This window comes from Notolabrus celidotus, chromosome 18 (genome assembly GCF_009762535.1).
Source record: "Notolabrus celidotus isolate fNotCel1 chromosome 18, fNotCel1.pri, whole genome shotgun sequence".
Classification (NCBI taxonomy): Eukaryota; Metazoa; Chordata; class Actinopteri; order Labriformes; family Labridae; genus Notolabrus; species Notolabrus celidotus.
Genome location: NC_048289.1, coordinates 12,625,162 through 12,640,251, shown reverse-complemented (window position 1 = coordinate 12,640,251; position 15,090 = coordinate 12,625,162). Strand labels below are relative to the sequence as shown.

The 15,090-nt window shown below is 42.9% G+C and overlaps 1 protein-coding gene across 8 annotated transcripts in view; it reads left to right on the top strand.

The window, feature by feature from the left end:
• The window catches only part of raraa (retinoic acid receptor, alpha a), a 199,472-nt gene that overhangs the window by 179,529 nt on the left and 4,853 nt on the right, over positions 1–15,090 (top strand). For all 8 annotated transcript variants that reach the window (XM_034708566.1, XM_034708570.1, XM_034708563.1 and 5 more), the window contains one exon: positions 8,782–8,923. In XM_034708566.1, the coding sequence (XP_034564457.1) occupies positions 8,782–8,923 (142 nt within the window). The remainder of the gene's footprint in view (positions 1–8,781; positions 8,924–15,090) is intronic.

Here is a 15,090-nt window from a genome sequence, read left to right as displayed (position 1 = left end):
TATAATGAATATTAGCATGGAATCATCAGAGGAGATGTGCTGATATTTTTGTATAACAGCACGCTTCAAGTGTGATATTGCTTTTATGGAACATCTCTACCAGCATTTAATAGAAAGCAACAAGAGGTCAGCTTTAGGTATATTCTATCATTCTTTTCCTTCGCCAAAACAACTAATTTCAAAACTTTACTGAAACATTTTCTGCACTCTTTTAACTCTGTGTGTCTACACGAAGATGCATAACAGCTTCTTAATTTTATCTGTTTGCACTTATCAGGCAACCAGAGATTTAAGAGTCTTTTGACAATTGCTGTGGTGATGTGATAACTCAATCAGTCCATGTACCATATTTATATTTGTATTTATATTTTCATATTTATGACTAATGTCTTCCCTTAATTGTGTGTTCTTTGTGGCTTTATACAGGACCTGAGAAACTAAATTTCGTCCCACATCATGCGACAGCTTGCATTGCTATGACAATATAAAAACCTTGAATCCCTTGAATCCCTGTAATTAAGGGAGAGCAGCTTAATGAATGTAGACAAAGATGGTTCGTTGTTCTGTTATTTAACTGTATGCAGAACACCTGGAGCTGAATTATACACATAGTTAAAAATACCCGTGCTGTTATACTCCATATCAGCACTCATGGAAAACCTCTTGTCCAATCATATTACCTAGTTGGAACTAAATGTTGTGTAATGATCTGCATACTCACTATGACATGGATGAGTTGTCTCTCTCAACACTTAAAGCTGCGACCTGTATCTGCCCCATCGTAAAACAAGATAGCATATATAAGTTCCCTCCTGCTTATCACGTCCAGATGTACAGTATATGCAACTTTTTCATCTATTGAGTGTTGCTGTGCATATCAGTTTTGCTGACGTGCACACATTCAGCCCTCTGTTATCAATACAGCCGTGTTACACAGGTGCTGAAGAGGCCACATTACCGCCATCTGCTCTGTTATCAGTTGATGGTTATGGAGCTCATGCATGCATACATGCTCTACTGTTAGTGTGAGCACACTGACTCCTTTATCTGGCTTCCCCCCAAGGTGAGGAGCTGAGGTTGTGTAAGCTCAGAGGAGCATAGAGATAAGGAGGAGGGGGGGGATCTGAGAAATATCGTGTAACAGTACTGCCAGGTGCGAACGTAGTAAATCCATAGAAATCTCTGAAATTGTCTCTTTTTGGGGGCAATCATGCAATCTGAATAACCAAAAGTTTTTCCTAGGTTGTGGAAACCAGAGTATTAATATCCACATTGCATGGTTTCCTCATAACAGTATTTCTGTGTGCAGCAAGAGGAGAACAGGGAGTGGTTTGATAAAGGGAGGGAGGGTGGTGCTGTTTGTGACAGGTGCCTGCTAGACCCTTTGACTTATTGACTGTGCAGCCAATACTGTGTGTGTTTCCATATGTGCAGAGGGAAAAGGGGGAGGAGCAGGGAGAAAAACGCCATTCTGGAAAAAAAAAAGGAGGGGAAGCCCAAGTAGGGAAAAACAAAAAGAATGTACTGCAGGGAGGGCAGAAATTCAGGGGAATGTAGAGATTCAAACAAAATGGTACAAAGATGGCAGAGACTGCAGGGAGCGAGAGAGCAGACTCTCTGCTCTGAGAGGCATGAAAAAAGCTAGAAAGAGAGTAGTGGGGATGGTTGGAGGGGCAGCAGATTAGGGGGACAGGGTACAGGGGCCACAGCTGAACTCACTGACACGACAAGAAAGACGGTCAGTGCATCAGAGCACGAGGGGGGGAAGGGGAAAAACGACTAAAGAATGCACTGGGAGGGAAGCACAGGAGAGCTGGGAGTCTGGCACACATAAATACAAACACATAACTCTTAAACACAAACCCTCTGAGGGCTCCATGAAACCTGCTCCGAAATCTGACTTACAAAAAGTGAATAAAGGTGCACCCCTGTGCTGGTTTACAGGGACAACAAACTGCTGCTGAATGTGCTGCTGCATGGGGCCTGTGGATTTAAAAATAATCTTTAAAAAGACAGTTCATTTACAGTCTTTTTGTGTGTTTTACTCATAACATAATTTTGCACATTGACAAGCAAATTCAGGATATTTAATCACTAATCTTGGAACATTAAATATCTATGACTTAGATTTCATTCAGGTAAATAGAAAGTCATTGATCATTCTCAAGACAAATCCCAACTGTGCAGACAGAGAGAAAGAAATATGGAGAAATGGAAAGGAGCGGCAGAATGAGCTTGTGTGCACAGAGAAATCATGACTTTGTGAGTGATGAGAGATAGAGAAAATAGGGTGTGCAGTTTCCCCTAACAAGTTTGAATTGTGCAGTATGATGTACCACATATTACTGCACACGTACAAAGTGTGTGTTTCTTGGCTGATTATCACAAAATGTGATGTTATTGTGTTCCCAGTTTTTGCACAATGCATGCTGGAATATGCTCCTTTTGTTTTGCATTCACATCATCAAGTTCTTACTTTAAGCACTTTCACTCTTAATTTGTATCTACAAAGTGTGATCAGAGTCACATTTATTTAGTTTATAACGTTGACTAACAACAGATATGCTCACTTTCCCTGCATGTGATCATTAAAGTGAATACCTACAAAGCCAGCGGCTAACCGCTCTGATTTTGAACCTGAATGTTTCCTTGTGTGTTTGTTTTCTGTGTGCATGTTTGAAACTTAAGTCTCATAAAATGTGCAGCTACCCTGCAGCCTTTTCAATCCCTGAACTACTTTTATTGGGTCCACTTAGTGTTGCTCCCCATTGTCTAATAGCGTCTGATTAAATGGGGAAATACGTTTATTAATAAGGCTTAATTTACAGCTTCCACTGAGAGTGTGTTTTGTTTGTGTGTTAGTGGATGTGTAACCAATATAAGAAAGTGAGTCTCCTGTCTGTGGTTGGTGTCAGTGTGTGTGTCATGTCACCTTAAGCTGAGGCAGCAGTCGTGTAGTTTTATGTAATCACCTGCAATTTTGCAAACTGAGTTTATGATCATTGCACAGGCAGTTAACTGTTGGTAAAACACATAAACACATAAAAATATGAGTCCAATGCAGAAGTGCAAAAAGCTGCAGTTCCAAAGATTCCGCTTGAGGCTGGCTCCGGAAGTACCGGAAGTCACATACAAATGAATGGGAAAAAGGTGATCTTTACAGCAGAAATAAACATGTTTACAGCCTGGTACAAAAGACGAGTGTAGTCTGGATAGCTCATTTCTCGATCAGCTCACACTGTGAGGGGGGTGAATTTTTTTCTAACACAGCAATTTTGAAGATATTGAAATTACGAGTCTTCCAATGAGAGGCACAGCTGCATGCAGGAACACTGCAGCTGTTGGCTAGGAGGCTCAAACTCCGCCTCTTTACATCACAGTCGCTCGACAGCAGCAATATGGCCGCCACCGATTGGCCTCAAAACAGCTCTTCAGAAACAGATGGGTGACATCACGGATACTTCATCCATATTTTATACAGTCTATGGTAAAACATCATACTTTCAATTTGATACCACTACCATATGGCGCTCACATTGCAAATTATTGTTTCTGAATTTGTTTTCCTGCCACAGGTCTTCAATAGATGCAAGCAGCATTTAAGGAGTATTTAGCTCACAACAGTCTGACACTCACTATAAGAAGGTAAAAAAATGTGTAGCAGTGTGATAAACAGAGTGAGGCCTCACAATAGATGAGCTGTAAGCTTGAGTAATTAGTTGTTTCTCCACTGTGATCACAGTGTTATTCTCTCCGTCAGCTCAGAAATAGTGTCAGAATTAACTCTGTAATTAGCTTTTCCAAGGTTGTTGTACTGAGGGGACAAAATTGATGTTTCAATTCATCAGCCCACAGATATGAGTCAGAGCAGAAATGTTTTTTAACACAATCACAAACAATAACTTGATGCATACATTTTACTATCAGGTGTTTGCACGTGCAGAGCCCTGAAACGCCAGAGCGCTGCAGCTAAGGTATGCAAAAAATGTCAGCTGTTTAATCTAGGATTAATTTCACCAAATATTTCTCCATGAAACCACCAGCGAGCTCTGCATTCCTCCTCGGCTGAGAATGATGAGTTTCCAAGCTATAGCTGAAGTAGGTTATTCTCAGCCAGAGAGACACATGCATTTAGATCATACCTGGGCAGCAGCAAAGTAAACTGCATGTAAATCAATAATGCAGTAACTGGAAAAAAATCAGAGACATTGATCAGGTACAGATAGAGACATGGCTGCTTTTGAAGTGTAACTATGAAACTTGTAATAGCTTTTTTAAAAATATTAACAAGGCACAAAATGTGGATGTGCAAAAATTGTGTCACAAAAACTCAACAAAACAGCTGCTTTTGAAATAATCATCATAAGGAATGTTGATCAAACAATAAAAGTATCCAAAGTTCAACAGTTAGTTTCATCAACCAATCCCCTCACCCACACGCCGCAGTGCTAATTGAAAAATTCAGGATGCCTTCTCCGTATCTCTGACTTCAGAGGAGATGACTTGGCATAGCACACTCAATAATTCAACACTACAGGCATGTGAATGTATATGGTTGTCTCATCTGAGACTGGGGTAAGTTGAGGGTTAGCAGCGTCGGCTCTGCTGCAGCACGCTGAACTACAAAGGCGTTTCCTGGGGGCTGCAGCGAAACGGAGGAAACAGAAGGGGGATGTTGAGCTGTGCTACTTGGAGACAGCTCATTCGTTTGTTGTTTAAGTTCTAGAACTTGCACAAACTCACCGGCGCTGCACTTCTTTTCCCCTCTAGATATTAACACTTAAACATTAAATATGCATCCCGCCCCCTCATGTTTATGTTTTTGCAGCACGAGACTGGCAATTTCTCTTCCTGGTTTCCACTAGACCAAAATCCCCAACTGCCAATTCCTGCTGGATTTTACCCCTTTTTGCTACGTTTCCAAATTGCTGTCTCACCAAGCATCCATCTCGGCTAATGTTTGGGCTTTGCTGCTTCGCAAGCGAAGCAGAGGCACACTTGTGCACATACACACATATGCACAAACGCAGTGGGAGGCTGGGAACGCACTCTTAATCTGGGCACAGTGTGAAAGTCACGTAAGAGAGGATTCCTGTGCTTCCCCCGTGAACTTGCCAACCCCAGACTTCTTCTTTCTTAATAATTTCCTCACATGCATGCAAAGCAGAGTGCACTGACAACCTCACAAACGCACGACAGCACACACAAGTTGGACACATGCAATCATTGGTGTGTTGTCACCGTTTGCTCCTCTTTTTCCTCCCTCCCTCTCTCTCCCTGCTCTGAACACTGCAGGGTGGCTGACAGGCCCGCTGAGGGCTCTTGTCGCCGGGCGGATTAAGTGGTGATACAAAAAGAGGCTTAAGGGCCGCAGGAAGCAATGACTCCTAAAAGAAAGAGAGAGAGAGAGAGAGAGAGGGGGGAAGGGGGCAGGAACAATCAACGGGCCCACAAGCTGGATGCATCAGCCAATCAGGAGGTGCTGCGGGAGGGCACCTGAGCCTCATGTTGTGAAGACAGAGTGGGTCAATCCCCTTGTGACACTGGGGTCAGGGTTAGGGCAGCGGTGGATCAAAGAGGACATGATACACGCCCGCACGCACAGGCGCACACAAAGACTACGGACTTATCCCTCAGCATCAGCAGCTTGAATTAACGTCGAACTATAAGCCTTGTTCTCTCTAGTTTGTTATTTGTCCATCTAACGCTTCCTGCCGGGATGAAGCAGGTCCAACTTTCTTGGCTCATCAGGTGAAGGCAGATGGCTGACTACCTGTGAGTGTGGCTCAGGAAAACTTCCATTTCCAAAGCAGTGAACTCAAGCAAAGTGCTTGCTCACAGTGGATTTATGTTGAATCCGTAAATAATATCACATAAAGTAAAGTGATTGGGCACCATGTTAGTTAAGATTTATTGATTGATTGAATTTGTAGGTCTCTGCTAGAGGTAGGAAATGTTTTATGTGCCTATATAACAGGACTTTAATTCAGCTCTACCAGCCGTATAGAAAGTCAGTCATGAGTAATCCTGTTGGTACGTAGCTCAAGCATATACATACAAACTGCTCACACTTCCTCTTCTTAGTTCACTAGAAGCCTGAATCACTTCCGCTCTGTGGCGGTGTACTGGAGATGTGAGAAGAGCCTGGTGATCTCGGGGATGGACCAATTGTGGGTTTTAGGTCCACCGGCCATCTGTCGGCTAGCGGAGCTAATCCCCCGGCATGGGATGGGGCTCCCTGGCAGCTACCCCACCACACCACACCACACAACACCATACTGCACCATGTCCCGCCCTGCCTCCCCTGGCTCTCTCAGAAGCCCCGCCCACCCTCTCACCCATCAAAGCATAACCAATGTCCCACTGAGCCACGTCAATACAGACATTGACCTGTATTACATTTGTTGGAGCCCTGCTTTCTGAGGACCCAGTCGGTTGTGGCTGATGTGTGTTAACCTCTTTTTATCTCTCTGACACATAAGGGATGCTTAAGCAGTAAGGCCACAGAGGTTAACATTGATTTCATTGTGGCTGCATGGAAATGACCAAGCTTACAAGTTGTGATGCATGTGAGCATTTAGAAGGGCCTGTAGGTTTGTACAATACTTGATATATGAAAATCATATCTTCAGAATTGGCAATTTTTGGGACAAATGCACAAAATTTAACGTTGCAACTTTCTGTTCTTTCTTTCTCATTTATTTTGTCCTGAAACACAGACGACCCATTTTAGAGTTCCTCGTCATGGCAGCTTAGGACCAAAAATTCTGAGTTTATTTGATGCTTTTATTGTGGCAGTGGTGTGTCCTTGTCTACCTTTATGAAATCAAAACATAATAAGCCCACCCAAAGATCACCAATTTTAAAGAGGAGCTCATGATCATTTCTTTTCCTCCTACAACACAGATTAAGTATTTAAATATGTTCTCTGGCCTTCTTTGAACTTGTTAGATAGAAAAGGAGAAATAAAAGAAAACAGGAATTCCCTTTTTGTTGTTACACAATGCCATCATCAGCCTATGATCTCTCTTTCATTCTCTATTAATACATGCCTGTCCTGGATCTAGAATTGCTTATTTCTGGCTGTGTAAACTAGGCCACGGTTATGTGGCACCCAGTAACCTCTGCGCCTTTTGCCCCAAAAGCCTTTGGATGTAAAGCCTCACCACAAGAATTTTTTTTGTAACCGGCCTCGAATGGATATTGCTGAGGAGGTGGTCAGCCTCATGAGATAGTGACAGACTATTAGACTCAGTCCAGATTATGTCACAGAATAAGCTCTTTAAGGAATTAACTGTTTGATGGCCCAATGCCTTTGAAGTGCAGCTGCTTATGGCTATTCTGAAAGGCCTCTGTTGAACTTCAGTCTGTTAACCTACTGAGTAAGTTGGACTTAATATTGTTGAAGGATCAAAATGAACAATGAAACCATTAGAAATATGGAATTTGAAAAAGAAAACCACAGCATGTTATATAAGCATCATCAGCATATTGTTGGCTCATAACTTTGTATGTGGTTGTTGATTCACTTAAAAGATAACACATCAACACTCAATAGCTGTCTTCAGAATTCCTTGTTGGTTAAACTTATTATTAATATTCCTATTATTGCAGGTCATTTGTTGTGCTCAAGTCACAGGCTATAGATGGGGTTCATAATTACTGAAATACTGCTGTAATGCTCAATACCCAGATGTAAACCCGCAGGGAATGATAGTTGACGTCTGACCCAGTATGGCAGTATTTTTATCTAGTAAATGGAGATAAAGTTGTATGAAGGATGTGTCTGGTTAATCTGTCATAGAACCACTTGGCAGGAGCAATGTAGCACAGGGGAGTCAGTGTTACACTGGACTTCCACTAGATCCGTGTCCGGTCCGTCTCCGATCCGCTGCGGTCCGGCTCCGTGCGCTCTCGTCCGTCAACACCCACCGGTTGCGTTTTCAGAACGCAGCACGAAGCAGGACCGCCAGATAGCTGGAGTCAGGTGACAGAGGTTTCCCTGCAGCAATCACTGAATCAAGGATTCTCCTCCTCCTCATCCATGTTCCATCAGCCTCTGAAAACCTCTGACATGATGACTCCAGGCCTGGCTCCGCTCAAAATGACATTTTTTTTGTCATAGTTAAGTTAAAAAGTGTTTCATTCTGAAAATTAACCAGGTTTTTATTTTGTTTTGGTGCTTGACTTCCCGTCCCGCATCTACTCTGTGCTATGCGTCTTGCTCCAGCATCAGGCAAAAATAGGAGTCTTGTGTATCTGATCCGTTGCGTTCCGACCTGCCGGATCAGAGACGCAGCTGGAACGCAACGGAGCAGATCCAGTGGAAGTTAACAAATTGACTAGAATAGAAAGCTATCAGATCCGGTACTGTGACGGATCGCAGACGGACTGGACACGGATCTGGTGGAATTTGGCCTTTAGCCTGCAAGAAGGACCGAAGGCTGGAGGTGCTAGCTCTGCCAGTGTTGGCCTCATCAATTTGACATTTTTTACCTGCGGACTCTTTGATCTTGGGTGTAGCTGTGTTACCTTCAGACTAGTTGGTTAGTCTTAATATAATAATATAAATGTCTGTGCAAAAGGACTAGGAAATTAGTTGCTTCTGATCATCCCTGCTGAGAGGGACAACACTGACAGACCAAGAAAAGCGAACAATTCGCTGTGTGTATTAGCAAAGAAGCTTTATATCTGAAGATGACACTGTTACCTATTCCTCGTCCCATTTCCTGTTTCCTATTTGTCAACTCACATCTTTCTGTGTGTCTTTCCTCTACTCAGGGCTTCTTTCGGAGAAGCATCCAGAAGAACATGGTGTACACCTGCCACCGGGAGAAGAACTGCATCATCAACAAAGTCACCCGCAACCGCTGCCAGTACTGTCGGCTGCAGAAGTGCCTGGAAGTCGGGATGTCCAAGGAGTGTGAGTATAAGAAAAAAAAAACTGCGTTACCCAGAATGCTCTGCTCCCACATGACTCTCAGGGCCAAACACAGATCTCATCGTGGTTTTTTAATCCCAGAGGGGTTAGCATGATTGTTAGCACTGCAGGGAGTCTAAAGCCGCAGCTTTTGTTGACATTTGTTCCACTACTGACACTATTAGTCAACCACATGTTTAGCTCTGGCAGGAAATGTTGGACTTGATTTATTATTCATTTGATTTTGTCATATTTATGAGCAAATTTAAAGCTCTTAATCTGAAGTGCTCCTAAATGTACGATTTTAAAGGAAGAGAATCTGTCTGCAGAAGCCAGAAAGGTTAGCAGTGATGCAGACTGGCAATAACAGTCTGGGTGTCGCCAGGCTTGGCAAGCCTCTGTGATGAATATGTTCTCACCTGCCGAGAGTGAAAGAGCAGGCGTCTGCTCCCATCATCGCACCCCGGGGGCTGTGTGAACACACACACTCACACACACATTCATGCAGGCAGCCAGACTTGATAAAGTAATTGGAAGAGGTGTGACCGCAGAGAGCTCACAGGCCAGCAGGGTTTTTACCTCAGCCCGATCACATGACACACTTTGTTACACTCACTCTCTATCAGTTTACACACCGGCAGAGTGTGTGTGTGGGACATGAATACTTATAAATACTCAAAAAGAGGAAGTGCAGACACAAAGTGTAGCACCTCTCTTCCTCTCACAGACACACACACCTGTTTAAACTCGCATGCAGACAGCTTGGTCCCTCTCTGCCTCCTGTCTTCCCCGAGCTATTTACCTCATCTCTCCGCTACTGTGAGAGCAGGAGAGCGCTCCCTGTGCCGCAGCACTGTGGCTTACAGTAAAAGAAGTTATCCTCTGAGCTCCTTACCTTTGAATGGGGCCATTAATCATGGTTAGAGGGATCACAGCAGCCTGCTCTTTCACACACAGACGCACAGGCACACAACAGGGGAATAGACTGGAGTTGGAGTGCCATCTAGTGGTGAAGATGTTGAACTGCACAAGTGAAAACAGCTGAAATGTGTCATCCTGAAAGGAGCGGAGGCTGCATGTTTCATTTTGTGATAAATTGCGACCTATCTTCTTTTGGATTTATGTTTAGAAGTGATTCCCAGGTTTTGATCACTTTTTGCAAAAGGGTGCAGATTGCTTGTCTTGTGTCCTCAGCAGTGACTTTGGCTGGTGACACTGGTCTGTGCTGGTGAGGGAGGAGAGACTGGCCATCTGGGGCCTGCAGGGGGTCTCTCTGCCTCTCACGCACACAGGCACCAGAGCACGCACATATAAATGCAAGCTTGTGCATAATTTCCTGCGCACACCAAAATTATGCACACGCAAGGTGACAAACACAAACTGGTACGAATGAATAAAAACTCTTTAACATGAATACAGTCGGACAGCTCCACTTAAACTCCATACACTCCCTGTCACACATACACACACACATTTACACAGAAGGTGGACCCCCTGCTCGGGCTGGGGGGGACGTCTGGGTGACCTTGTGTCTGCCAGCAGACAGCTCCAGACGACAGTGCCAGGCCTGCTGCCAGGTGGTGATGCCACGCAAGACGGCGTCAGAAGGAGGGAGGGTGTGTTTGGAGCGAGTCAGGGGGTTATGAGGGAAACGCCTGTAAGCGATGTGCCAAATTAACATCAACCTAACAGCGTGTGCTTTAAATGACCAAAAGATGTGGCAGAAATAAAGGTTAATGTAACATAACTCGTACTTAAAATGGTTATGATTGGCTTTATTTCAGCTTATGAAGGAGGTTAAAAGTTGACTTCTGTAAGGGAGTTTGGTCTATGTGAACTCAAGTTGCCTGGACTGTGGCACAGAGGTTCACAGTATGAGTGTCGGGACCTAAATGAGGCTGGGAGATAAGAAAATGTGAGAAGAAACAGAGAATTAAACATTCACGATTCTTTTTTGCTCCATCTGAAAAATAAAACATCTACTTTTGTCTTTGAGTGTCTGTAGAAATATTGTCTGTAGAAATGCTAAAAAACAGTAAATCTAATCAAAATGTCTCAAGCCTGCTGCCGTGTTTTAACGGGACAAACTCCAAAAAGATAAAGAATCACTCCATGATTAAGCATCTTATAGTAAGTATAGATATTTTTAAATATGATGCCATATTTAGAGCACATTTCAGCTCAGCAATTCCACTCCCACCAATAACATCTGTCCACCCTGAGTCCTTTTCGCATCATTTGTCTCGGTTACACAATCTTTGTAACTGAATTTATGTTTTCGAGCTCAGACCAGCTTCCATACAACTCTACCTCCCCCTCCTTCATCTCCCCCCTCCCTCCCCTGTTTTTAGCCCGAGTCACAAAGCTATCACTCACATGTTCCTCAAGGAAGGTGTTATTCAGCGATAGAAAAAAGTAATAAAAGTAAAATAAGATGAAGCAAAGAATGATGGAGAACAGCGCAGGGGGAGGATAACATCAGCCACAAAGGCAGGAGGAGGAGAGAAAGATGAAGGCTGCGAGAGGGGAAAAAAGAGTATTGAACTCAGTGTGAGGGGGAATGAAAACGTGGAGTTGAGAGAGCAGGTTGGGGGGGGGGGTACTAGAGGACAGAGAGAGAGTAAGAGAAGAAGGAGAGAGAGAGAGAGAGAGAAAGAGAGAGAGAGAGAGAGGAGAAAGTTTCATCACTGTCGTCGTCTGCTCTGCGCTGCGAGCGGCGGGAGCAGGGGGAACATTGACATTTTTATCTTTCCATTGAATTTAATCTGTGTGATGGACGAGCTGCCAGTGCTTTAATTTTCCTCACACGAATTATCCCTGTCTGCCCACCTCGCTCTGTCTTGTACGCGCACACGCACACGCACACACAGAGGGACATACGCACACACAAATACACAACAAATACACAGCCAGGCACGCACCAGCAGAAAATGTCTATTAACTGCACACTGCAGCTGAAATCCACTGTGAGGGGGAATGATTGAGTGATGAGTGTGCGTGTGTGTGTGTGTATGTATGTGTGTGTGTGTGTGTATGTGTATGTATGTGTGTGTATGTGTGTGTGTGTATGTGTATGTATGTGTGTGTATGTGTGTGTATGTGTGTGTATATGTGTGTGTATGGTACATGTGTGTTTGTGTGTGTGTATTTGTGTATATCTGCATGCTGTCACTGTATTCTGTACACGTTACACACTGTCTCTTGTAAATCATTTTTATGCGATGAACACGTAACCGCAAACAATCCAGGATGCAAGTTCCCCCATTAGCATTCTGCTTCTCATAATGCATTTTGAAAGATGCATTGCTTGAAGTGAAAACGCACACCAACATCCAACACATACACACACACACACACACACACACACACACACACACACACACACACACACACACACACATAATAAAAAAAACCAAGGCAGTATTTCTTTCATTTTCCCTCCTTCGCTTACAGCCCCCTCCCCTCCCCACCTCCCTCCACCCAGTTATTGCATGTGGCAATTCGCCATGACAGATCGCCAGTCGTGCCTAATAGTTCTTTAATGACTTCATTAAATTGTGTTGTGCGGCTTATGATTGTGCTGCCAATTTGTCAACGTGGGTAATGTCCGGGCGCAAGGGATGCCCCAGTTTTATTTGTGAATTAATTGGACATCGACTGTGTTGCAGCCCTACGACCCCCCCATCCCCCCCATCAAGGCCAACAGGATGCAGATTCCCAGTCAGAGCCACAAACAGGTCCGGCCTCAGAATCTTTCACTCCTAACTATGTTTTTATGTGGGCCGTTACTTTACTAAATAAGTCCTAATGACCTCGTAAAAGTGAATGGAAGAGGAGGCATTTTGCTGTTTTGCTTGTTTTCACTCGCATGGTTTCTGTAATTCATAATAAACTGTCAATTATAGTGGGTTTTTTTTATATTTTATTTTTAATTTTGGAAGCCAAAACTATTAATACACAGCACAAGAACTGTCTGTATCACAAGGAATAACCACATATACAACTAGAATAAATATAGGACAGACTTCACGAGACAACAGATAATAAAGAGATCAGAATGAAATCTCTTGCTGACACAGTAAAGCCAAAATTACATTAACAGGATGCAGCCTAACAAAAATTGAGGCAGCAACATCTCACTTCAAATGTTAGGTAGGCAGCACTTCTTGAAATGTGGTATTCAGAATTATCTAGTATGCCAGTCAGTGGTAAATGGACTACTTATATAGCATGTTTCTAGTCTGTCCAACAACTCAGGGTGCTTTTACACAACCTGTATCATTTAACAATTCACACCACATTCAAACACTGGGGCAGATGATGCTAAAGTAAAGGACCAGTGTAAACTAATCTCATTCACACACACACACACACACACACACTAATTAGGGTACACTGTCCTGACAAAAGACACGTCTGCATATGGAAGCTGGGATCGAACTGCCAACCTTCTGATTGACGGACATCCCAATCTACCAATGAGCCACAGCTCATAATTATAATAACTTTATTTATATAGCACCTTTAAAAACAAATGTTTACAAAGTGCTTTGACAAACAAAGCGTAGTTCAATAGCAGAGTAAACAATTTGACAGACAGGAAGGAGAAAATGTGATCAATGCAAAACAAAATGCAACGCAAGAGGTTAAAGGGAATACACGTCAATTTCACAGTATGGAGTGGTGTGACAATGGACCAGTAAATAATTGTTGAGAGGTTTTTCAGGGTAAATAGATAAAAAAATGAATAAATAAATAAAAATGGAGAAGTAAATAAAAGCATTAAAAGGGCAATAAAAGAGGTTTCCCGAGTAAAAGGACGACATCGCATTGGTAAAATTGGAAAAAATGCAAAGGATGAATTAAGAACATTCAAATAATAAAAGAAAAAAAAAAATAATAAATTAAAACAATAAATAATCAAATAAAATTTAAGACAATTAATTAGTTTGATAAAAACTAAAATTAATAATAAAAAAGAAGTAAAAGCGGTTAGAAAGATAAAGTCACATAAAAGCTAGTCTGTAAAAATGGGTTTTAAGAAGAGATTTAAAAGATGTTACTGACTCTGCTTGCCTTATCTCTTCAGGGAGGATTTTCCAAAGTCGAGGAGCTCTGAGAACCATGACTCTCTTTAGCACCTGAAAAATCAACTGAAGTAAAATCAATTCAGGGTGAACGATAACAAACATAAACAGTGTGTTGCTAGCAGAGAATGCAATGTTATTTAAAGCTAGTAAAAAAGTCAACACTCAATGTTTTTCCAAAAACATTTTGTATATGTTCGTACAGCACCAGGAACCCATTGGTCTCCTGTATCTGCCAGTACTCAAGTTCAGGTTTCAGTACTGGTTAGAGAAGAAAAATATGATATCTTAACATCTCTTAGACCAAATACAGTACTTTGCCCGCAAAATATCTTTGAGCTTAATGACATGACTAGTCTCTCAATGATAGTAGACAGTTAGTTTACTTAGTTAACGAATGTCCAGGTTTAAAGACACAATTCAAATACCAAAATTAGTTTCTCAAGCCCCCTGTGGAAAACCCTGGAGTCAAGAGCACTGACAAGCAAAATATAGACATGTTCCTCTTCTTAGACTGAGGGGTCATATCCTCTGGGTTTATTTGTGCAGGTGATTATATTATGTTTGATACATCCCTTCACTTCTTCCTACTACATGTCCACACGTGTTTTGGTGACCACACCAGACAGCCACATGGTTACTAATAAACACAGCGTATAATGTATCACTGTGCTCTTCCTGCACAGCGGGGGCGTCTTCATTTCTTGTTGTGGCGATCCGTGCTCAGCAATAACACGGTGCGGCATCAGACTTCCAGCCCCCTCCTTCCTCCTCCCCTTCATGTTCTTCCAGGCGGGGAGGCCTGTCTGCAGGCTGATGGATGAGCAGCAGCACCGAGCGGTGCATCCCTCCCTGGCCCCAGGCCATGCCCCCTCTGTCACATACACTGATCTCCCATCAGCCTGTGTGCTTTCACCCTTAATGGTCAAGGTTAGGATTAAAACAGGGAAAATCTGATCTTGGGTCAGCGGCTCTGGGAAATTCAGGTACCTGGAGGGGAAGTGGAGATTGGAGGAGTGATAGAGATGAGTTTAGAAAAGTGGGATGATTTGAAGCACAAGGAATCAGATTTTGAAAAGGGGG